The sequence below is a fragment of the Dermacentor silvarum genome, chromosome 5 (assembly GCF_013339745.2).
Source record: "Dermacentor silvarum isolate Dsil-2018 chromosome 5, BIME_Dsil_1.4, whole genome shotgun sequence".
Classification (NCBI taxonomy): Eukaryota; Metazoa; Arthropoda; class Arachnida; order Ixodida; family Ixodidae; genus Dermacentor; species Dermacentor silvarum.
The window spans coordinates 27,370,894-27,396,507 of NC_051158.1; the positions used below are offsets into that span (position 1 = coordinate 27,370,894).

General features: G+C 49.2%; 2 protein-coding genes across 2 annotated transcripts in view; one reads left to right on the plus strand and one right to left on the minus strand.

Annotated features, from left to right (window-relative positions):
- LOC119453139 (zinc finger protein 91-like) overlaps positions 1-25,614 on the plus strand; it is a 124,410-nt gene extending 98,796 nt beyond the window's left edge. The window contains exons 13-14 of the mRNA XM_049667874.1: positions 24,578-24,848; positions 25,188-25,614. Of these exons, the coding sequence (XP_049523831.1) occupies positions 24,578-24,848; positions 25,188-25,397 (481 nt within the window). The 3' untranslated portion in view covers positions 25,398-25,614. The remainder of the gene's footprint in view (positions 1-24,577; positions 24,849-25,187) is intronic.
- On the minus strand, positions 15,137-18,450 carry LOC125945567 (uncharacterized). The gene is made up of 2 exons (XM_049667592.1): positions 18,006-18,450; positions 15,137-17,570 (listed from the first exon to the last, which is right to left on the minus strand). Exons 1-2 carry the CDS (start codon positions 18,217-18,219, stop codon positions 16,771-16,773), a joined length of 1,014 nt encoding a protein of 337 aa, XP_049523549.1. The 5' UTR covers positions 18,220-18,450; the 3' UTR covers positions 15,137-16,770.

The following is a 25,614-nucleotide window of genomic DNA, read 5'->3' on the forward strand; positions in this document are numbered from 1 at the left end:
CCCTTAAGCACCGCAAAGTCGCCGTTCATAATCGTGTCCATAGCGGCCGCGGTTGCGACAAGCAGTTGTTTCGGTTTGACTCGGGGCAAAGCTGTCGAGGATGAAGCGCACCGGCTACATTACGACGGACGTGCGATCCGTTGGCGTGGAGCTTACTGGCGAAAAAATTATCGGGATGTGCGCGCGGTAGTGCAAAGAGCGTGTCGGAAATGATGGCGCGCGCCGCAGCCGTGCTACGAAGGAAGTCGCGAGGCCTCGATCGCCGCTGCGAGAGCCAATCAGTCACGAGATGACGAGAATTGCAGCTTCCGCACTGCTTTTGTGCTAAATAGCGAAAGGATTTGCTCATCCATTGTACTAATAAAATCGTGCTGACGTAGTAAGCATTTGCTTATTGTTTTCTGCATACCCTGATAATTCGGACATTTTTTTTTTTTTTTCAATCCCGTGAAATTCGAATTAACTAGGTTTTACTGTAATATGTGATATATACTGTTCAAACTATTCGATTCGAAATTATTTGACCAAATCACTACTCGCTACGAACCTCAAATCCACTATTCGCCCGTCCCTAAATTAGCTGTAATTTAATTGAAAGGGAACGAAAGTTGCGGTAATGGAGGGAGGGAGGGGAGGCGACGTTTAGCTGCGCCACCAAATGCGTATTTATATAAAAATGTGGTGAGGCGAGAAGGTGGTAAAGACTTCGGACACTGCTCGACGAGTGTCCCGTTCTGATCTCGTCGAAAACTTCCGAGCCGCCCCCAGAGGCCCAGGCAACAGTCACCAGCGTCGTGCGCGTTCGGTGCGAACGCGGGCAAAACGCCGATGGCGTCGACAACAGCTCGGCGCATTGCTGGTGCTGCTGCATGTCTAAGTTTATACTGCTGATCGATAAATCTACTATCCTTACTCCGTATAGCTCTCTACAAATTTGCTATCGCAATTGATGCTTCGCATTTTTTTTAACATGCTTACTAAAGAGTGACAGCATCAGGCAACATGGTGTCAGCCCATCTTGATGTAAAAGGAAGTTCCGTTTCACTCAGGGAATTTAGCAAAATCACTCGGGGAAAACCTGGAAAACTCAGGGAATCTGAAAATGTCAACTTGGTAGACACCCTGCGTTCGCGGCCAGTGTGCGGCAGTTATATTGCCTCGTCCGCATGTCGAGCGTCTTCTCTATGGTTGTGGCCTCGGAAACAAATTCAGCAACAGTCTTGGGCGGGTTGCGTATCAATCCGGCGAAGAGCTCTTGCTTGACACCCCGCATCAAGAATCAAACTTTCTTTTCTTTAGACATGTCGGCATGGCAGAAGAGGCGAGTCATCTCCTCCGTGAAGATCGCGATGTTCGCGTTTGGCAATTGTACTCTGGTTTCTAAGAGAACCTCGGCCCTTTCCTTTCGTACGACACTCGTGAAGGCCCTCACGAAATAGGTCCCACGTCACCAGGGTGGTCTCTCTGTTCTCAAACCAGGTCCGAGCAGCGTCATCCAACGAAAAATAGACATGACGTAGCTTGTCGTCGTCGCTCCATTTGTTGAACGTCGCGGTCCTCTCGTATGTCTCCAGCCAGGTTTCAGGGTCTTCAGCCGATGATCCATGGAAGGTCGGTGGCTCCCGAGGTTGTTGCAGCAGGTCGTTGACTTGGCCTTGATTGCTGCGGTCTTTTCGGGAAGGAGTCCGTACTCCGGCTAAAGTCCTTGCTGCCTACGGCTAGTTCGCTGGTCCTTGGCGACGTTGGCATTGTCCTCCCGTTTCGGGTTTGGATCGCGGCTTTGCGGGGGCGTTCGCTGCATCAACGCACTAACACCTCCACCAGATGTCACAGGATGACCAGGATGACTACACTTTCTTGGGACCCATCAGTGCCGACAAATTCGCCAAACAACAGCGAGCTGACCCGGAACTAAGGAGAATTGTAGACTACCTGGAAGGCAAGACCGTCGTTGTGCCGAAGGTGTTCAGGCGAGGATTGGTGTCGTTTTTCTTGCAAAACGACATTCTCCTAAAGAAGAACTTCTCGCCTTTCCGAGCCAACTACCTCCTCGTGGTATCCTCAGCATTGCGTCCAGAGGTTCTGCAAGCTCTCCACGATGACCCAACAGCTGGACACCTCGGTATTTCCCGCACGCTCGCGAGGATGCAAGAAAAATACTACTGGCCTCGCCTCTCTGCCGACATTGCCCATTAAGTAAGGACATGCCGAGACTGTCAGCGACGCAAAACACCGCCGACAAGGCCAGCCGGACTTCTACAGCCCTTCAACCCACCTTGCCGACCGTTCCAGCAGATCAGGGTGGACTTACTGGGGCCTTTTCCGATGTCGACATCCAGGAATAAATGGATCGTCCTAGCTACGGACTCCCTCACCCGCTACGCCGAAAGAAAAGCCTTGCCCAAAGGCAGTGCCACCGAGGTAGCCCGATTCTTCGTTAAAAACATCCTCCTGCGTCACGGTGCCCCAGAAGTCCTCATCACCGACAGAGGTACGGCCTTTACGGCAGAACTAACTCGAGGCATCCTGCGATACAGCTAGACAAGCCATCGCCGGACCACCGCCTACCACCCGCAGACGAATGGCCTCACCGAACGCCTAAGTAAGACCATCGCCGACATGCTGGCGATGTACGCTGACGTTGAACACAAGACTTGGGATGCCATCCTTCCGTACGTGGCCTTCGCATACAACACAGCCGTGCAAGAAATGACGCACATGGCGCCGTTCAACCTGGTCTACGGAAGGAACCTGGCAACAACGCTTGACGCCATGCTACCGGACGTCACCGACAAAGAACATCTCGACGTTGCCACTTATTTTCAGTGTGCCGAAGAAGGTCAACAGCTCGCCCGCCTGCATATCAAGAACCAGCAGAGGGCCGACAGCTGACACTACAATCTTCGACGACGCTACGTCGAGTACCAGCCCGGCGACCTGTCTGGACTCCGATACATCGACGAGGACTTAGCGAGAAACTCTTACGTCGCTATTTCGCACCATATAAGATCACCCAACATATTGGCGCACTGGACTATGAGGTCGTGCCAGACGGTACTTCGCAATCACAGCTGCGCCGCGCACAACCTGAAGTCATCCCCATGGTGCGTCTTAAGCCTTTCTACGCCTGCTGACGAACTTAGGTCCTTTGTTTCTTGTTATTGTTTTTTTTTCCTTTCTGTACGTGTGGTTTTGTTTTCGCTTTCGTGTTTGTAGCACCAGGACGATGCTTTTTAAGGGGAGGGTATTGACATGTATACATATTTATCTTTTCACCGGTGGCCGCTTTCCACCAGCTAACAAATGTTAAACGTTATCGCACGGCGCAGGACGCGCCTGCATCGGAAGCTTCTCGAACGTTATCGATGCGTCTATCTGTTGTCTGTTGTCACCAACACTCATGTAATCTGATTGTATGAGTGACGCGAATTGTCTAGAACTTTCTGCAAGACACGCGTGCACCAGGGATAAATCTGGAACCTCCGATGACTCACGTATAAAAGCCGCCGCGTTTCGCCGCTGATCAGACTTTCGACAATTGCCAACAGTGTTCGCCGCTATCGTTTACCTTCAAGTGCAACTTGCTTTTGTGGGCACAAGTTCGCCCAATAAAGTCCATTTTGTCATTCACAGTTTTGCGACTGTTTTCTTCGCTGTCACTACTATGTGACAATCTAATCTGTAAATAGTTGCTCATTTAATTGATTCGTCTTTCACGTAACAATATTTACAGACTCCCTAACTGTTGTAAAAAGCCTTGAAGTCACTCTGTAAAGACAAAAAATCCTGCTTTCATTAAGCTCTATTCCACTCTATGCAGAGCATATATATCTAACCAGCATGTCATCATAGGCTGGGTGCCGGGCCATAGAGGAATTGAGGGTAATGTGCGAGCAGACCTTGGCCACATCAACTACATCGCATGCTACTAATCATACAGGTGCTGTTCCTGCAACAGACTTGAAACTTTTCTTGCGAAAGAGACTGTGAAGTCACTGGCAATGCTTGTGGGACGCTGAAAGAAATAATAAGCTTCACTTGATTAAGCCAAAGTTAGGTTTCTGGCCCTCTGCAGCAAAAACACAACGAACTGATGTCCTATTCTGTCATCTCAGGAAAGGACACACATATGGCATCCACAGCTTTCTGGTGACTGGCGATGAACCACCAACCTGTGGTAGATGTGGTGAGAGGCTAACCGTCCTCCACGTCCTCTTGGAGTGTCGGGATGCCGAAATAGAGAAAAACTACATTTTCCTCTAGCATACAGCTATCATGTCCCTCTGCATTCCATTATGTTACTTGGTGAAAAACCGCGTTTTAACACCAAACCAGTCCTTGGTTTCTTGAACGAAGTTGTCCTTGTGTTATTAACCCAATAAACTTGTAGCGCATCCTCTATTCACAGGATGCATGTCCATAGTACACAACACTAGTCAATGCCATAATCTTATTACCTATAGATTTTATGCACTTTACAGCGGCTATTTTTAGGCCCCTTTACAGCCATGCCACATCGAATGTTTTATCCACTCCTCGTATTCGCTATTCATGTAGTACCACTGACAAGCCATTATCATCTCCTTGGCGCTCTTAGGCCACATCCCTTGCACCAATAAACCAAAATAGTCAATCAAATCAATCATCGAACAGTTTATTCGAATCTGTGTTCCTCTCATGAAAAGTGTTCACCTGCTTGAAAAAAATAAAATATTTTTAGTTGTCTTTCTAAGCAAAGCTTTATAGGCTCACAAGTGGTGGTATCACGCTGAAAAGTGGGCCGATCCTGGCGATAGTGCAGTAAGGGTCCAAGCTCAATGGCACATACCAGGGACAAAGAAAGACAGAGAGAAAGGAAGAAAAAGAGAAACAGAAAGAAACAGAGAGAATGAGAAAGAAACAGAGCATGAGAAAGAAAGCGAGAAAGAAACGAAGAGAGGGAGAGAAAAAAATTAAATCACCATGAAGATCAGATACATCAGATACACGACAAGCTTCGCTTACCCCCATTTTCTCAACAGGGGAAGGGCTGGTGATTTTTCTTTTCTTTATGCTTGTTTCACGTTTTATTCAGAAATTAAATTTATTCAGTAGCTTACATTTTTGTCCAGTAGCATTCATTTTCTTTCTTTTCCCATTCTATTTTTTTGTATTGTCCTTTAATTGTAGCCTCGCTCTTCGCTCTCAGTCCTTGCCTTGCCTAAATTCTGTCTACGTCGGTAACTTCAACTCTTTCAGCCATCCGTCAAGGTTAGGAATGACGCGGCAGGCCATGAACATTCCTGTGCTTTTTTTTTTCTGTTCCCTTCCAACGAAGAATGCCTGGTGTATTTGTCGTGGCTCGCCCGGCCAAACCTTTTCTCTTCACGTCTGCTGTGCCAATTGGTCTGAAAGAATCATCTGGCATCAAAAAGAAAATAAAAACACACGAGACAGCTTTTCGGGAAAGGCACCCAAGATTATATATAACAAGGATGGCCGCATGAGACACTACTACACAGTTTGATATGCTCTTTATGCAGAAAATATAGGGAGCAGTCATTCAAAATGACTTGTGTTGTACTAGCAATAAAATTTACAGCCGCTACAGAAGTTCAGCTAGCAACAGCATTACTGGCAAGAAGTACGGATTATATCACCATAAAGTTATACAGTATTTTAAAATTCACTACGGGCAACACTATTTCAACGACAGACATGTAAGCGTAGATGCTTTTTAATTCTATACCCCCTTGAATTTGTTGCGCCTATCGAGGATGCACATGACAAGTGCGCATTGATGCGTTATAACGCAGTGCTTTTGCGCCACTTGGAAACAATCTCTGATCAAATGGTTCAACACAATAAATCAAATTACACGAAAGTTAACGGCCTTCGCAATAAAGCGAAAGAATTTTGCGGAACATTCATAATAATTTAGTGAGGACAAAAAATTACCAGAGTGATCTCGTGGGAGTTGGCGTGATTGGTAAAAAATTCAAATAAAGATTGTGTGCTATTGACCCTTTTCGCGGAGCAGTTTGTTTTAGAGAAACGAGATGGCACTCACGGCGGCGCGCCATACCTCTCCTCAGCGACCACGCACGAATACGAAACCATTACCAATTCTACCTTGCTTCTGTGCGATCAGCTGTCGGAAATGCAATTGAGTTTTCGCTAACACACTGTGCTTCTATCATGCTAGATTGAATAATGTGGATTGAACACGTGTGCAGTAGTTGGCTGCAAAAATAGTGACTGGCATGTTAAGGAATAGAATGAATCTGTGTGGCGAAGTTCGCGGACCGCTGCTGCAACTGTCCGAACGTGTTACCGGCACTTCGTGATGTACGGCTTTCCTAGAGGATACAGAAATTTGCTCATCCGCCAGCCTTGTATCGCTAACCTTCAAAGAAAGGGCTTCATCCCCAGAACGTCGGCAACAGTGAGTACCACTCGTTAAACAATGACAAAGGGAGTAGCGCCGCTTCCTGTCATAGTAAGTTTCGCGCACGTTATCTATACACATCTGTCCAAATGGCAGAAAAACTTACACCCACTCTATCGCCGACTTATCAAGAATAAGTGAATGGACGCACACTTGAATATATGCGCACTGTATACACACAATAAATGACGGACTACACCTATGGCGCACCAATGGTCGAAGCTGAATGTTTCGTGACGGTCCACAAGAGTAAGCAAGTTACTAGCTGTAATATATATTTGCTACAAGGTATTACAATGTACAAAACAGCTACGTTTCAAGCCTTGTGCGCAGCAAGAACAAATCTATCGGATTCGGAACTGAGCACACGCGCGAGCGATTAGGCAGAAAATAATCAGATAGTGGCCGCACCGAGGAACTTCACTGAGTCAGAAACTGACAAGCCACTGCTTCAAAATATTTGCCGAATAAAGAACAAAGAGCAAAACACACTAATCCTGACTGAATTCATAATCGGAAAGCGTGGAATGCATATTTAGCCCCGCTTTTAGAAGAAGCACCATATACACTGCTTGCGCTGTTTGGACATAGCTTAATCAGCTCCGAAAGCGCTTTTGCATGTTCTCTGAAGCTGCAGGTGATCAAAGCTTCGTGTCGTCCACCTAGTCACCGTCTACGATATCTCCGAAAACAGACGTTTTCTAAGCCGCGCCCGCGATATACACTTCCATTGTAAACAAGGAGGCAACGGAGGCAGTTGAGGCAAGCAATGGACGCGTCACCACGTGATCAAATATGGCAGCGCCCACGGGATCGCAGCGAAAAGGGTCAATATAACTTATTCTTACGTAAAACGACAGAAGGCGGGACTATTCACACTGTATTTACAGTATGTGAGAGACACAGTAGCCAAGATGGTGGACAGCCACCAGCACCAGAGAGAACCATCTCCGTCATCTGCCCCTGGCGGAATGTCGCTCTCGTAGCATTACCCCCGGCGATGGAAGCGCCGTCTCAGCGCACTTCACACCATGTCGTCAGAAGGAGGGCGGTAGGCTTTCAGTCTACTGACGTGAACTATGTCACTGAGAGCATTTGCAGGCGGTAAAGTCAGAGAGACAGGAACAAGCTCGTAGGTGACGTCCGTGACCTGGTGGACGATTTGGTAAGGACCGGTGTATCGAGATAACTCCTCGGACATGCCAACACGACGGAATGGACACCACAGGAGGCACCGGGTGAGATGCGAACTTCGTGATGCCAGCTGTCATAGAGGCGCTTCTGGGTCGCTTGCGAGGCCAACAGCCTAGAGCGGGCGATCTGACACGTGTGGTTGGCACGAGCGATGGCATCACGTGCATATTCGCTAGGCGGCGCGGCAGCAGCTGGAAGTAGGGTGTCCATTGGTAACGTCGGTTCATGGCCAAAGAGCATATAAAATGGTGAATAACTGGCAGTATCGTGACGCGCTGAATTGTAGGCGAAGGTGACGTAAGGAAGCGCCAGGTCCCAGTCACGGTGGTCAGATGAAACATAGATTGAGAGCATGTCCGTGAGGGTGCGATTTAGTCACTCAGTGAGGCCATTTGTTTGGGGATGGTAGGCAGTGGTCAACTTGTGCTGCGTTGAGGAGGAGCGCAAAAGATCGTCGATTACTCGAGATAAAAATGCGCGGCCTCAATCTGTGAGCATTGGCTGGGGCGCCATGGTGCAGAATAACATAGTGGAGCAGAAATCGGCAACGTCAGTGCTGGTGCAGTGCTGGTGCGCGGTAGCAGTGCTGGTGGGGAGTGCTCGAGTGATTGCATACCTGGTCGCATAATCAATAGCAACGGCGACCCACTTGTTGCCGGATCGTGACTAAGAAGGTCTAAACCAACGGTCAGGATGGAGAGTGGCTGAAGCAGTCCAGCCGAGGTCGTGGCAGGACGTTTACAACGTTGGCATTTGTCGCAGGAGGTCATGTAACGTCAAACAGACCGGGCGAGGCCGTGCCAAAAGAAGCGGCGTCAGACACGCTCGTACGTGCGGGATACCCCAAGGTGACCAGCAGTTGGTTTGCCGTGAAGCTCATGCAGGACTGTTGAACGAAGATGTTTAGGCACAACGAGAAGCAGCTCAGGGCCATCTGATTGGACGTTACGACAGTAAAGTGTGCCATTCACGAGGACGAACATGTGCAGTGAGGCATCGTTAGGTGCGGATTCCAGCCGGTCAATGAGCGATCGCAAAGAAGCATCACGACGTTGTTCGTCATCAATATGGAGAAACTGAGACATAGACATAATGCAGGGGTTAGGTTCGATGTCTGATCCGTCTGGTTGGTCCACAGGGTAGCGGGACAAGCAGTCCGCATCCAGACTTGTAGGTAACGGAGTAAGAATACTCCTGAAGGCGCAGCCCCCAACGACCAAGTCGTCCATTAGGGTCCTTCTGTGAAGAAAGCCAACAGAGAGTGTGGTGATCCGTGACAACACGGAAAGGGTGGCCATACAAGTAAGGACGGAATTTCGAAACCGCCGAAACAAGGGCAAGACATTCCCGTTCTGTAATAGAGTAATTGCGTTCAGATTTCAATAGTAGACGACTTGCGTACGCAATAATACGATCAATGCCTCGTTGGTTTTGGGCTAAAACTGCGTCGATCCCGTGACGACTAGCGTCTGTGCGCACTTCCGTGGGAGCAGCTGGGTCAAAATGGGCAAGAATAGGTGGAGTTGTTAGGGTGGCGATGAGCTCAGAGAAGGCGTCAGCTTGTAGAGGACCCCAACAAAACGGGAGGCCTTGTTTAAAAAGGTCAGTGAGTGGACGTAGCGCAGCAAAGTTTTTCACGAAACAGCGAAAGTAGGAACACAGCCCCAGGAAACTACGAACATCATGGACAGACCGTGGAACGGGGAAGTTCGAGACAGCACATACCTTCGCTGGGTCTGGTCGGACACTGGAAGCGTCAACGAGGTGGCCCAGCACAGTAATTTGACGAAGAGTGAAGTGGCACTTCGAGGAATTTAGCTGGAGGCCAGCTCGTGAGAAAATTACTAAAATGGTCGAAAGCCGCTCAAGGTGTGTTGTGAAAGTGGGGGAGAAACTTATCACGTTGTCCAGGTAACATAAACACATCGACCATTTAAATCCTCGAAGCAGTGTGTCCATCATTCTCTCAAAGATGGCTGGTGCATTGCAGAGACCGAAAGGCATGACCTTGAATTAGTAAAGGTCGTCGGGGGTCACGAAGGCGGTCTTCTCGTGATCCAGGTTGTCTACAGCGATTTGCCAGTAGCCAGATCGAAGGTCCAGGGATGAAAAGAAGGTTGCACCATGGAGGCAGTCGAGGGCGTCGACAATACGTGGAAGACGGCACACGTGCTTCTTGGTGATTTGGTTGAGGTGCAGAAACGCCAGGAACTGTCTTTCTTCTTTACTAATACAACGGGAGAGGCCCAAGGACTAGATGATGGTTGGATGATGTCCCTCGCAAGCATTTTAGCCACTTCTTTTTTAATCACTTCGTGCTCTGATGCGGACACATGGTAAGGTCGTTGGCGAATGGGCAAAGAGTCGCCAGTGTTGATTCGGTGGGCGACAATCTTAGTCTGGCCCAGGGGTCGATCAGGAATCTCGAAAATGTCGCTGTATGAGGCCAAAACCCGGCAGAGAGCGTTGGCCTGGTCAGGCAAAAGGTCTGATCAAATCACGTTGCGAAAAATGCTGCCGTCAGAACTTGTTGACGGGGAAACTTCAGCTTCTTCAGGTGCAGTTATGGTGACAACCTCGACGTCATGGTCTGTTATAGCGGTGAGGTGAGCAAGCGACATCTTGTGGGGCAACACTTGGGGGGTCAGACCAAAGTTTAGTAGCGGGAGGAACACACAGTTATCAGCTAATGTGGCGATGGTATGTGGCACAGTAACATTGCGCGTCAGGCGTACGTCTGTAATCGGGGAGACGATATAGTCGCCTTCAGGAACGGGAGGGGTCGATGACAAACACACGTACGTGACGGCCCGAGGCGGTAGGCGAACAAAGGCGGTGGGGCTTAAGCGGATGACGGGCGTTTCGCAGGCATCTGATACAAGAGGAAGATTGAGGATGAGTGTTTCAGAAGAACAATCAATTAAGGCCAAGTGTGCCGAAAGAAAGTCAAGGCCAAGGATAAGTTCATGGGGGCAGTGAGCAAGGACAGCAGTGTGACGACTGGCAATGCTGACACGGGCGGTGCACATTCCGATCACTTCCGAAGAGCACCACCATCGGCAACACGTATTGTCTGTGTCGTAGACGGCGTCGTAATTTTCTGCAAGCGGCGGCATAAAGGGGCGCTCATAATAGACAAGTGTGCACCAGTGTCGATGAGGGCGGTCACAAGAATATTGTCTGCTTTGACTTCTAGGAGGCTATGGTGAGTGGGGAGCGTCAGTAGAGGATTTGCAGTGGACGATGGCATTGCAGCTTCACCTCCATAAGCTGCACTATCTAGTTTTCCTGCTGCGATCGTCCAGAGAAGGACGGCGAGGAAAAGCGGCAAGGCTGCGGATAGCGGGATTGGCAGCGTTGCGGCGACGGGGAGCGGGAGAAGCGGCGAACAGGAGCAGTGGCATCAGAGGGAAGAGGCTCGTGGGAAGACGATTAGTAAGTAGGGGAACCAGCGGCTGGGTGTCTAAAAGGAGTAGGGTGCATGGACGTCTGGCAAGATGCGTAGGTCCGACAGCGACGGCTATAACGAGCAGTGTGCCCGGCCTGATGACAGGAGAAGCAGATGGGCTGATCGTCGGGTGTTCTCCATTCCGCAGGATTGCGGAAGGAGACGGGAAAGGTTTAGGATCGTCGAGCGGGTCCAGAGGAATAAGGCCGAGCATCAGGACGAGTCAGTGGGCACGCTGATGGAAGGCCAAGATTGGCAAACTGCTGCCTGACGACAGCTTGAATGAGGGAAACCGATGGCTGCGATGGGTCAATGGTTGAGGCTGTAAACACGGGAGGTTGAATAGGTGCAGGACAGGCAGCTTCAATCTCGCGACGAACAATGCGCGTAACCTTGTCACAGTTTGGCGGCAGGTGAGAACGGCATCACACGATGAAGTTGCACCCGTGTTGGGCAGCTGGCTGAATCTCTCGGTAATATGGCGGCTCTTCGCGTGTTCAAACCGCCAGCGCTCTTTGATGATTGTGTCGACGGTGTCAACATTGGTATAGACGAGCAGGTTAAAAGCATCATCGGCGATACCTTTGAGCACATCAGAAACCCTCTTGGACTCAGGCATGTGCTCGTCAACCTGGCGGCAAAGAGCGATAACGTCCTGAATGTAAGAGACGTATGACTCGAAGGATGTCTAAGCACGAGTCGCAAGTTAATTCTGCGCTGCAAGCTGCCGACCAGTGCTGTCACCGAAACGGTTGCGGATCTTCTCTTTGAAAGAGTCCCAGCTGGTAATGTCCGCCTCGTGCGTCTCGAACCACACCCGCGGTGGGCCATCGAGGTAAAAAAGCACGTTGGCGAGCATAAGGGTCGGGTCCCACCTGTAGCCGGCGCTGATCCATTCTACAGGTTGAGCCATTTGTCGACGTCAACCCTATCCTAGCCGGAAAATACGCCAGGATCACGAGCAGGAGGCAGAACGATGTAGGTGGGAGCCACGGGTGGGGCAGGGGGTGAAGACGATGTGCGTGCATCGACTGACATTTTCGCAAGCGTGATGAGGCAGCCGTTATGGAGCTCCGTGATCGAAACGGGGAACTACTCCGCATTTCCACCACAAAGATGTTACATAAGACGACAGAAGGCGGGAATATTTACACTGTATTTACAGTATGTGAGAGACGCAGTAGCCAAGATGATGGACAGCCACCAGCACCAGAGAGAACCGTCTTCTTCGTCGTCTTCCCCAGGCTGAATGTCTCTCTCGTAGCAATATATTCTAAGGAATGGCCAGTGAATGCTGCGTGAAAACTAAAATTGAAACGCTGTTCTGTTTGACAGGCAGATATTTACGGGTCTATCAGAACTGCTAAACAATGTGGCAATGCCTGTAGCTTCGAACTGACGTTAACCAATCTTTAAAGATGTAGAGCCAATGACGGCACTCTAACGGCAAAGCAGGCCCGGGATAGCCAGTAGCGCCGCCCGGGTTAGCCATAAACGGTCATTCACCGGCAAGGCAGGGCCAGCGCTGGACGTCTGTTACAGAGGCTTTGCCAGCACTGGTATTACAGAGGCTAAGGCGGGCCTTCGCGGCCTAGCTCGTGCCGGCTGAACACCATCATCGGGCCTAGTTGGCCCCATGTAATGTGCTGCCTGGGAATGTTCGGTGCTTCTCCAAGTTTGGCAATGAATAGCTAAAACACATCATGCAGCTGACAAAAAACTACGATGTGGTCCTCTTGGCTGGACCCTTCTTAGCAAAATGGCGTACTAATGAACACAGTATATTTCTTCTCTAATTATTTACAAAATAGAAATGCTACTGTACTTATAAAAGTATGCTGGGCCCTAATCGGTTAAAGAAGCGAGATACCCAGCATGAACATATAATACACAAGTTTAGCGCAGTACAAGAAACATGCAACACATGCACCGAATTTTGCATCAACGTGTGAAAGATTATGTGGGAAGCAACGTCGTCGAAGGTACGTGGGAGCATACTGTTAGGCTAACATAGTTTGTCTCTGTTTTCACAGCTGAATTTGATGCTCTGTGGATGTCAGTGGAAAAAATTGTAACCGCCAAACACTCAAAAGCAGTCATTTATATAGACTCCTTAGGTGCACTAAAGGTGTTTAATTTGAAATGTGAGCACAAACCCTTCACAGTAAATATTTAAAACATGTCACATGTCACATTTGTTATAGCAGTGCCAACGCCGGCTGCGCCTTGTTACACGCGATTGGAGTGTGGGGGAAGCAGAGTTGAACAGTTCAACAAGTCAACACAATCAGCAGCCAGATGGAGGAAGGTGTTGGGGGGGTGGGGGCACTGGCCATCCCGTCAATATAGTTTTCTCACACGCCAACCCTTTATTCAGATTTTTTTCATGCAGCCGAGTTTTAACAGTTATCAGTTATAACATTGAAATTTTCGTGGCAGTTGAATATTGTTATAAGTGGGTTCAACTGTACTACTTTTGTTTCATTTGTGCAGCATCGAGGCCTTCTATTTCTCCATCAACAGCCAACAGTGACAGTTCACAGAAGGGATACCTCCACCAAGATCATCTCTGTGACTATGAGGCTGATAAACTGTTTCATCCAGAAGCACATGCCCTGGTCGATTCTAGCCAGCGTCTGTTCAAGTGCCATTTGTGCCCTCAGAGCTTCTCAAGAAAAGGCACCCTGAAGAACCACTTGTGCGTCCACACGGGTGAGCGGCCATTTCAATGCCCTTCATGCCTTCAGAGCTTCTCACGAAAGGACCATCTGAAAGCCCACCTGCGCACCCACACAGGTGAGAAGCCGTGGCAGTGCCCTTCATGCTCTCAAAGGTTCTCGCGGCAGTCCAGCATGTTAGACCACCTGCGCATCCACACAGGTGAGAAGCCATATCAATGCCCTTCATGCCTTTGGAGCTTCTCCCGAAAGAACGAACTGAAAAACCACCTGCGCACCCATACAGGTGAAAAGCCATGGCAGTGCCCTTCATGTTCTCAAAGCTTCTCACATCATTCCAGCTTGAAATACCACCTGGGCACCCACACAGGCGAGAAGCCGTTTCAGTGCCCTTCTTGCCCTCGGGTCTTCTCAGCAAAGAACAACCTGAATGCCCACCTGCGTACCCACACAGGTGAGAAGCCATGGCAGTGCCCTTCATGCCGTCAAAGCTTCTCACGTAAGGCCAACATGGAAGACCACCTGCACAGCCACACAGGCGTTGAGAAGCCATATCAGTGCCCTTCATGCGTTCAGAGCTTCTCACAAAAGTCCCAACTGAAAATCCACCTGCGCACCCACACAGGTGAGAAGCCGTGGCAGTGCCCTTCATGCCCTCAAAGCTTCTCGCGTAAGTACAGCATGGAAAACCACTTGCGCACCCACACAGGCGAGAAGCCATTTCAATGCCCTTCATGCCATGAGAGCTTCTCACGAAAGACTCACCTGAATACCCACCTGCAAACCCACACAGGCGAGAAGCCATGACAGTGATCGTCATGCCCTCAAAGCTTCTCGCTGAAGAGTGCCATGAAGCAACACCTGAGCATTCATACAGGTGACCGACCATACTGTCGCGCACCGTCTGCTCCAAGTCCTTTTAGGCTGATTACTTGAGCAGACATAAGAGAACACAGCACCATGATACTGTACAATAGGTCAACAGCCATGTGTAATGAATTTTGAATTAAAATTTATAGATATGGAGTGTGCTGCCGGGTGTTCTGCTGTATCTGGTGGCACAAGTGTCCTCATATGCTCTTAACTCTTTCAGGCACAGTGGTAAGCGTTGCTGACCACCCATTCAAATTTTTTTGCAGTGCCACCTATACAGTGGAACCTCATTGATGCGATCTTCACGGTAACCGGAAAAGAAAGCGTATCATCTGACAATCACATCATCCAACGTATTATCCTACTAAATCGTATTATCGGGAAAATAAAAAAAATGGATCATCCCGAAAAACGTATTATGAGAATCGTATCAACGAAGTTCCACTACAGTTGTTTAGCCAGCAAACAAGTGTATTTTTAACTTTTAGTCTTCTCGGAAAGTGCGCAAGATGGCGCTAGTTGTCTAGGGAGCGTTTTTTATCGTCAAGCAACAAGCTTATAGGCCAGCATGCCGTTTCCTGCACTGGACCCTGAAAGTTTCTACGGGCGCAAGGGTATGTGAACTTGCACGGAACCTTTTTCGGATGTAACACATAGCGCAGGAATATATTGTGCTGACTATATTGGCAAAAATACGCTGTGTGTTTTGCGATTTTTAATTATGGTGGTCCCCTACACTGACCACCATGCATGAAAAGGGTTACAGATGGGGTCTCAGATTGTACAGCCGCGGCCACGTCTGTGTATAGACCTTTTCACAAACCGACGTTTGAGCAGCGCCATTTGCCGACGCGGGCGACGTCTAGCGTCAGAACATGTTATGCCACCATTTTGGACTGTGCGCCTTGCGAGAACAGGCCGGCCGCACTTCGGTTGTGTGATCTTCGCCGCGCATTATTTCGATTGTTTTCTTCCGTTTCGCTTGTCTTGTGCGGCTTGACTTGTTACATGTTTCACGTGCTCGCGGGAGCGCTCAGTGTGGTGTGCCATGGCAACAGCAAGCCCAGCCAGTGGATGTGGTGTTTCGTCGTTGGTAGCGGCGGCAGCCGCGTCTGCTTCGTCGAGACCTGGTGTGCTAATCAGCGGTATATTTCATTGTTTTTTCTGGACACATGTGACCGTATCGTCGATTGAATCTGATCACCATGAGGTTTCGCGGTTGAGGGTTGCCTCATTTAGCGAAAGCAGGCGCGTACGTAGCTGTCGGGCAATGCTTAGAACCAGGCGCCGGCGGCCTGACGACGCGTGTCAGTGGTTGGTAGATATGCGGTGGTTACGCCATACGCTTCCGACGCAGCTGAACAGCTCAATCATGCAAAATTTATTGGATCTGGTGCGGTGCAGTGTGCTTATAACCAAATGTCAAAGCATAAGCGTGGCAATCGAGCAGCGCGGTACCTGCAGCGAACCGACACGCGACAGTGATCACAGATGCCAGCGCAACTGATACAGCCCAGGTGCTAGATTTTTATTTTTAGTATTTAGTAGTTATTTATTTATACATACTGTCAATCCCAATAGGGATTATAACATGACTTGTTATAAAGATATATTTGTTTACCTATTTTTTACGTTTGTTTACCTGGAATGGCTTTTCATTCGAATGTCTGAATTTGGAACAAGCTTCGCTCACGGTGAACCTTAACGTAGATCGTGCGCGAAGTTTGTATTGAAGATATCGCGTACGGAAAGAATTGTTCATGTGCGCTATCTCTGAAGCGAAATAAGCCAATAATATTGCAGCGTTAGGGCCATCTCTGCTCTTTCTCTAGTTTCTGTGCAATTTTCATAATAAAGTAATGTCGAGTCTTGACAATTGTCGAATAAATACATATGCGTATGACTGCAAACTGTATCGGCATCTAAGTGCCGAGTGAAACGCCGGGACAGCAGTAGAAGAGTGAACGACGTTGTTTATTGAATGCGGTTAATATACTACTGCAGGGAGAGGGAAAAGGGGGTGTGTTCGTTGATAAAGACATGGGTGTTGGTTTGGCTTCCATCAACAATAACTTGTGCGCATGCAGAAGCGCGCACACGTGCGGACACGATACATCTTCCTTCCTCAAAGAATGTTGATAGAAGGTGGTTCACCGCGTGCCTATTTGTTTAAAGTTAGCATCATACGCTAGCCGCTGGGGTGGTCTTGGCTGTCGCTGGGACCTCCTAAGTGCCACGGGTGGTGGGCTTTGTTCTGTTGCTCCATCTGTGCGACCGGCTTCTGATGACGCCGTCGAGGAAACTTGCTCGTCGTCTGGTTCGTCGTCAGTGTCGCTGAATGAGACCTCTGGACTAGGGTTTTCCTTTGTTGCGAGAAGATGGCGTCTATTTCGCCGTATTGTCTTCTTGTTCTCCGTTCGAACGAAGAAGGACCGTGGACCTGCTTGCGCAATTACGGTGGCTTTCGGTGACCATGCTTTTCCTCTCACACGCACGACATCGTCACGTTCGAGGGGCGGCAGTGGTCGATGGTTTCGAATGGTCTGGTTGTGTTTCTTCACCTGAATGGCTGGATGATGCGTGAAGTCTGGGAGCAGGGTGCGTAAACGTCTTCCCTGCAGCAACTCGCCTGGAGATCGTCCGTCTTCCAAAGGGCTTGCTCTATAATTTAACAGACCTAGCCAGAAATCTTCGTTGGCTTCCGTGGTCTTTTTAAGGATCCTTTTCACAACCTGTACACCTTTCTCCGCTAATCCGTTTGAGCACAGATATCGCGGACTTGAAGTCACATGCTCGAAGTCGTACCGTGCGGCAAACTGGGCAAACTCATGACTGGCAAACTGTGGCCCGTTGTCGGTGCATAACTGCAACGGGAGGCCATATCTTGCAAACATGGCACGGAGTGCATTGACGACGGAAGTTGTCGACAGGTCACGAAGCTCGTCCACATCTGGAAAATTAGAAGTGGCGTCATAAACACACAGGTAGTGCTTCCCGCCATACTCAAAAATATCAGCTCCAACGCGGTACCACACTTGCGTAGGTGTCTTCCTCAACATGAGTGGCTCGGCTGGTTGACTGTAGGCATGTCGCTGACAGACAGCGCACTTTTGTACAAGAGATTCAATATCAGAGTTGATGTTAGGCCAGTAGACCAACTGTCTCGCTCTTGCCTTACATTTTCCTATGCCAAGATGCCCTTCATGAATTCTTTTTAGCATTTCTGCTCGCATTTTTGCGGGAATTACCACCTTCATTCCCTTGAGAAGTATGCCGTTGACCACTGACAACTCTGACTTCATAGAAGCTAATGGCCCTTCCACAGTTTCTCCTTGCGTAACCTTTTGCAACACTACTTTTAGATATGGATCAGACGCCGTCTCACGTGCCAGGCGTCCAGACGTCCTCTCAGAAACGAGTGATGATACCATGCTGACAGCATGAAGGTCCACGTCTGTAGTGTCCACTGGAGTGCCGTCTCCAGGACCAGGGGATCGCGACAGCATGTCCGCCAGGTTCAACTGTTTACCAGGAACAAAAGTGAGTATGTAATCGTAACGTAACAGCCTAAGGAAGAATCGCTGCACACGTGGGGGCATTTCTGATATCGCTTTTTTTGCTATGTCGATAAGAGGACGATGATCGCTTTCGAGTGTCACTGAATGGCCATAAACGAAATGGTGAAATCTTTCGCAGCCGAACACTAATGCGAGCGCTTCTTTTTCTATTTGAGAGTACCGCTGCTCGGACGCTGTCAGGGCTTTCGAAGCATAGGCTACTGGCCTCCAATCATCATGTAGCTGCAATAAAGCTGAACCTACGCCGTCTTGCGATGCACCCGATGTAACCTTCGTGGCCCTGTTTGGGTCAAAGATTGCCAACAAAGGGGCTGCGCTCAATGACTTGCATACGTCACTCCATTCATTTTCATGTGCGGGCGTCCATTCAAATTGCACATCGTGTTTCAAAAGCGAGCGCAAAAGCGCAGTTCGCTGCGTCAGGCTGGGGACATACTTGGAAAAATAGTTAATAACACCGAGCATCCTCTGCACAGCTTGCTTGTTTTGTGGTGCCGGTAAGTCGAATACGCTGGCAAGTAGTGACGGATCTTTCTTGATGCCCTTACTGCTGATTATGTCGCCTAGAAACTTAATCTCTTGTACGGCGAACATGCACTTCGCAGGGTTGAATGTTAGTCCCGCCAACTCAGCTGCTTTCAGTGCGTCTCGCAGGCGCTGGTCATGCTCTTCTCTTGTTGTTCACCATACAAGCACATCGTCAACATACACGCGGACGCCTGGGAGATCATCAAATATTTCGTTCAGCGCTTTCTGGAATACCTCACTGGCAGATGCTATGCCGAAGGGTAGCCGAAGGAAACGGTATCGACCAAACGGTGTGGAAAATGTGCATAACATTGACGATTCTTCATCCAGAAATTTGATGGAATCCGGCGTTAGCGTCTAGGCGAGAGAAGAATTTTGCGCCTGCCAGTTCTGCTTCGATGTCCTCGCGTCGTGGCATCTGATAGTGCTCTCTTTTTATGTTCTCATTGATTTTTCTTGGATCAAGACAAATTCTTAACCTCCCATCTTTCTTTCTAACAATAACTAAGGGACTCACCCAGTCTGTGGGGCAGCTGACTTTCTTGATGATGCCTTCTTGTTCCATCCTTGTCAACTCGGCGCGTAGCGGCTGCTGGAGGGAGAAGGGCACTCGAGCCGGTTGAACGACGGGTAGCGCACCATCACGAAGCGCAATTTTGTATTTCCGCTGGAGGCAACCGATTCCGCAAAACAGCTGAGGGAACTTATGGGTAACGTCTCTTGAAGCGCTTGCGGTTACGCTTGTGATGTTGCGTTGGATTAGCCCAAAGCGCTCACTGGCTTCTAAGCCGAGGATGGCCTGGTGATCCTTCTTGACCACGAAGAATCGAACCGTGTCCTTGTTGCCATTTATCTCCACCGGGGCTGAAACGGTTCCACATTGCTTGATGATGCTTCCACCGTAGGAACGCAAGACTGCTCCACTGGGTTCAAGAGCCCCAACGCTTAGTTTGCGATACAGCGAAAATGGTATCAGATTTGCTTGGGCCCCGGTGTCAACCTTGAATGACACATCCCGGCCTCCTACGCTGGCAGTCACCAGCCAATCGCGATCGTGGCCGACACTACTTACCACGACGTCTAGGACCTCAAATTCATCATCCACTTGGTGTATCCTCCTAGTGTCAGCTCTCTTACTGCAACACGAGGCAAAGTGATTAGGCCTATTGCAGTGATGGCAAGTTTTGCCATACGCCGGACAACGTCTTGGAGCATGAGATCGGCCACATCGGTAACACTTCGCGGGTTGCATCAGCATTGTGGAGGCGGGTCTCGTTACCGCGCTTACTTCTAGTTCTTCCTTTATCTTGTTGCATGCTTCGTTCTGACGAACCGTGGTCTCGGCTTCCCGCGTCGATGTAGTACTGATTCTCGACGTTACTGCGTCTACTTCGTGCTCGACCTTCGTTTTCTTCCATACGTCGTTCTGACGAGCTGCTGTCTCTGCAGCCTTGCACATACTAATATCTTTTTCCAGGTTGAGCCCTTTGTCCCTCAGCATTTTCTCCCGCAGCCGTGACGAATTCGTCCCAAAAACGATTTGATCACGAACCATGTCGTCCTTCAAGAGACCGAAGTTGCAATGCGCAGCCTGTTTCATGACTTCTCGGAGGAATTGCTCGAATGGCTCAGCTTCACCTTGGAGACGCGTTCTGAAGACATACCTCTCGTGGACTTCGTTCTCTTTCTCGACGCAATACTCCTCGAACTTCGCGACTACTGTTTTGTAGTCATGCTTTTCCGCTTGTTCAGCAAACGAGAAGTTGTTGTATACCTCTATTGCTTCTTCGCTGGCGACGCTCAGCAGGATAGCGGTCTTTACTTCTTCGGATCTTGGCTTCTCAGGGCTTGTTGCTTTTAGAAATAACTCGAACCGTTGTATGAAGGACTTCCAGTTTCTTCCACCATCCCCGGCCAAGCGTAGCGGCTCTGGGGGCTTGATGCGGTCCATCGCTGACGTACTTCGCCGCTCGTAGCCTAACGGTCGCCACTTCTGACACCATGTATCGGCATCTAAGTGCCGAGTGAAACGCCGGGACAGCAGTAGAAGAGTGAACGACGTTGTTTATTGAATGCGGTTAATATACTACTGCAGGGAGAGGGAAAAGGGGGTGTGTTCGTTGATAAAGACATGGGTGTTGGTTTGGCTTCCATCAACAATAACTTGTGCGCATGCAGAAGCGCGCACACGTGCGGACACGATACACAAACCACTACTGACCGTGAGTGAAAAGCGCTTGGTGGTCAGCGAAGCGGTCACTGCACGCACGTAAGTATTTCACTTGATCGACTGTGCGAATAATTTTTTTTTTTTCGTTGCTGTTATTCTTGAAAGTATGATGCTATTGTCCGCGCGTACCCATGCGAATACCATTTTTTACGTTCTAACTTGCGCGCCGCGGGCTCATTTAGCGTGTTTCTACGCCATGCACAGTTAGCGCATTACGGTTCCCGAACTCTAGCACTGGCGCTAGGCCGCGCTGATGAGGTTGACACGTTCGTTTTTGCATTCTCTTGCTGCCCAAGCACATAGACAACGCTCAAAGATGGGTGAGCTCGATGCAGCACCACACTGTTGAAGTTATTAACTTTATGGGCAGGGCCGCGCAGGGTGCGTGTGAACGCAGAGACAATGTTTTGGTGGACACAGGGTCTGCATACATCTTCCATAGGTCACGATTTTTCCAGATCGTTGCGAAGTGTATTTACCGACTAGTTCTCTCGCAGAGTGCTTCAATTTGTGTTATATCGGTGTCACACGGCCATTTGTTAGCGATCGAGACCGATCTGGATCAGAATGTTCGACCGCGATTGGCTCCCTTCCGCAGATTGAGCAAAGGAGCCAATCGCGACCAAGAAATTCGACCCATATCGGCCTCGATCACGATCAAACGTGCGCCGTGTGGCCCCCGTATTAGGCAGTGGAATGAAGTCGTGTTTGAAAGAATAACAAATGTAGCCTCTGCCACTACATACGAGAAAATATTGCATCGAAAAGCTGACAATTCTCGCAACCTATTGGGAAATGTGCCGAAAAAGGTTTATCAAAATGCGTTATTTTACTGATGTGTGCATTGGTTCACATTAGACTGAAATGCCAAGTCCTCAGGTGATGCAGGAAACCGGCGAAACGTGAACATATCACATCGGCAGTGGTCTTGCGGAGTGCTGTGTTGTGGACACACTTAGTCCCCAAAATAGTTATTTTCTGCAAGGCCTACTACATGTAGGCCTTGTGCACCCATAAACTGCACAGTGCTGGCCTGTAGCCTTTTGATGAGTATATATGCCATTATTTACGAGCGTAAGTAATTCGTGACAAAAATAAACGGAAAGATCGAAGGAAAGCTACCACTCCGCAATGCAAGCACAAGGCACGCTCACAGTCCAGACCGAACAGGCAACACTGACACATACTCTCCACGCCAGACCACCGTAGCCAGACCGTCGGAAGCGCCCTCGCGAAAACGTCTATAGCGCTCGAGCGGCCGGATGGATGGATGGTTGGATGGATGAGGCATATAGGAGGCTATGATGAGGCTGAACCCTTTAAATCGGGCGGTGGCATACGCCACCTAGCCATGACCATTAACATAATTTGTACTTTGTGGTGGGTGAAATTTCACCCCTGCCTTAATTTTATCCACCAATCAGATAACCTCTGCTTGGTCATTTCTACCCGCTTAAAGTCTATTTTGCCTTCACTGTCCCTAAACCCCAATGCTTTGAAAAAATCAGCCCCGTTGCCTTGCACTGTAGGGTTAAGCCCCTTACAGAAAAGTATGAGGTGTTCAGCCGTTTCCTCTTCTTCTCCACACGCACAGCACAACGTGTCTATACCTTGGTACTTGACTCGGTACGTCTGCAATACTCCCGTCCTGGCTTCAAACAACAAAGAGCTTCCCCTAGAATTATCGTAGATATTTTCTTTGGCAATTTCTTGCTTGAAAGTTCGGTATGTGCCGGCTTTGCTCTGCGGGGCGAAACCTTGCGGCCGTTGCGGGCTGTGACGTGGCATGCACAGGAGCATGCGCGGCCTAATAGACACGCAAACCTGCTCTGCACGAGCGACAACGTTGAAAGGTGTGCTTGTTTAACCAAAAACGCACGCTCCCTCAAGGCGCTTTCGGCATGTCGATTCCAAAAGATGCGTTTCGACAGATAACACGCGCCTGACTGTTTCGCAAGAAACGATGCACGCTTTCTGGCTATTCTAAGGTATGCGATTATACGAAGATATGATAACGCCACCAGCTGCGTAAAATGAGATCCCAGACGTTGATTTTTTCTACCACTTTTTGCCGACTCTCTGTATTGATGAATAATAATAGTATCCAGGGTTTCACATACCTTAATCATGATATGATGATCATAAGGGGCGCCCTAGTGGAAGGCTTATACTACTTCAGACTAAACATGGAAGCACAGAAAGGACATCTTGTATTTTTGCCTAAATCAAAAGTGGAAAATGGCGCCGTTCTATCTCCTAATAGAAAATGGGTCCCCCCCCCCCCCCCCCCCCCCCCTGTTCCGTTTGACACTTACGATCCTCGTGGGAAGCGAGTCGTACAGCCTATTCACGAGGTCTGGCAGCTGTCGGAGGCGGGCCCACTCCTCTTGAATAGCTATCCAAAGCGCGTCAGAGTTAGCTGCGGCTAGACTCGCTTTTTTGGCTAGGTGTGACTTCATTAGGCCCCATATATTTTCATTTATATTTAAATCGGGGCTTCTCGCGGGCCAGTTCAGCCTTGCCACACCTTTGCGACATTGTGCGCCTCATTATAACAATTGCGCGACGCTCATCCGCTGTTAGCCGGGGAGCCATGGCGAAACCAAATTCGGCAAAAAGGCTTGATATGTCTATCTCAAATACAGACAGGAGGCATGTGATCTCGTCTTAACATTGGCGGATTGTATTATCTGCGATGGGTGTAGAAATACTTTTTTTTTTTCATGCAATGTGCCACGACGGAATCGCATGCGTTATCATTCACGTGCGCCTCTCCCTTGCCACCGGGCGAGGTAAGGCACCGCGGCGCCCTCGGGTAATACGCACAGTCGGGAAAACAGGGGCGCTTTAAAGCATTATTTCTGGCGTAACCGGCAAACACTCAAAAGCAGTCATTTATATAGACTCCTTGAGTGCACTAAAGGTGTTTAATTTGAAATGTGAACACAAACCCTTCACAGTAAATATTTAAAACATGTCACATTTGTTATAGCAGTGCCAACGCCGGCTGGGCCTTGTTACACGCAATTGGAGTGTTGGGGAAGCAGAGTTGAACAGTTCAACAAGTCAACACAATCAGCAGCCAGATGGAGGAAGGTGTTGGGGGGGTGGGGGCACTGGCCATCCCGTCAATATAGTTTTCTCACACGCCAACCCTTTATTCAGATTTTTTTCATGCAGCCGAGTTTTAACAGTTATCAGTTATAACATTGAAATTTTCGTGGCAGTTGAATATTGTTATAAGTGGGTTCAACTGTACTACTTTTGTTTCATTTGTGCAGCATCGAGGCCTTCTATTTCTCCATCAACAGCCAACAGTGACAGTTCACAGAAGGGATACCTCCACCAAGATCATCTCTGTGACTATGAGGCTGATAAACTGTTTCATCCAGAAGCACATGCCCTGGTCGATTCTAGCCAGCGTCTGTTCAAGTGCCATTTGTGCCCTCAGAGCTTCTCAAGAAAAGGCACCCTGAAGAACCACTTGTGCGTCCACACGGGTGAGCGGCCATTTCAATGCCCTTCATGCCTTCAGAGATTCTTACGAAAGGACCATCTGAAAGCCCACCTGCGCACCCACACAGGTGAGAAGCCGTGGCAGTGCCCTTCTTGCTCTCAAAGCTTCTCGCATCAGTCCAACATGTTAGACCACCTGCGCATCCACACAGGTGAGAAGCCATATCAATGCCCTTCATGCCTTTGGAGCTTCTCCCGAAAGAACGAACTGAAAAACCACCTGCGCACCCATACAGGTGAAAAGCCATGGCAGTGCCCTTCATGTTCTCAAAGCTTCTCACATCATTCCAGCTTGAAATACCACCTGGGCACCCACACAGGCGAGAAGCCGTTTCAGTGCCCTTCTTGCCCTCGGGTCTTCTCAGCAAAGAACAACCTGAATGCCCACCTGCGTACCCACACAGGTGAGAAGCCATGGCAGTGCCCTTCATGCCATCAAAGCTTCTCACGTAAGGCCAACTTGGAAGACCACCTGCACAGCCACACAGGCGTTGAGAAGCCATATCAGTGCCCTTCATGCGTTCAGAGCTTCTCAAAAAAGTCCCGACTCAAAATCCACCTTTGCACCCACACAGGTGAGAAGCCGTGGCAGTGCCCTTCATGCCCTAAAAGCTTCTGGCGTAAGTCCAGCATGGAAAACCACTTGCGCACCCATACAGGCGAGAAGCCATTTCAATGCCCTTCATGCCCTCGGGTCTTCGCACAAAAGGCCAACCTGAATGTCCACCTGCGCACCCACACAGGTGAGAAGCCATGGCAGTGCCCTTCATGCCCTCAAAGCTTCTCACGTAAGGCCAACATGGAAGACCACTTGCGCACCCACACAGGCGAGAAGCCATTTCAATGCCCTTCATGCCATGAGAGCTTCTCACGAAAGACTCACCTGAATACCCACCTGCAAACCCACACAGGCGAGAAGCCATGACAGTGACCGTCATGCCCTCAAAGCTTCTCGCTGAAGAGTGCCATGAAGCAACACCTGAGCATTCATACAGGTGACCGACCATACTGTCGCACTGTCTGCTCCAAGTCCTTTTAGGCTGATTACTTGAGCAGACATAAGAGAACACAGCACCATGATACTGTACAATAGGTCAACAGCCATGTGTAATGAATTTTGAATTAAAATTTATAGATATGGA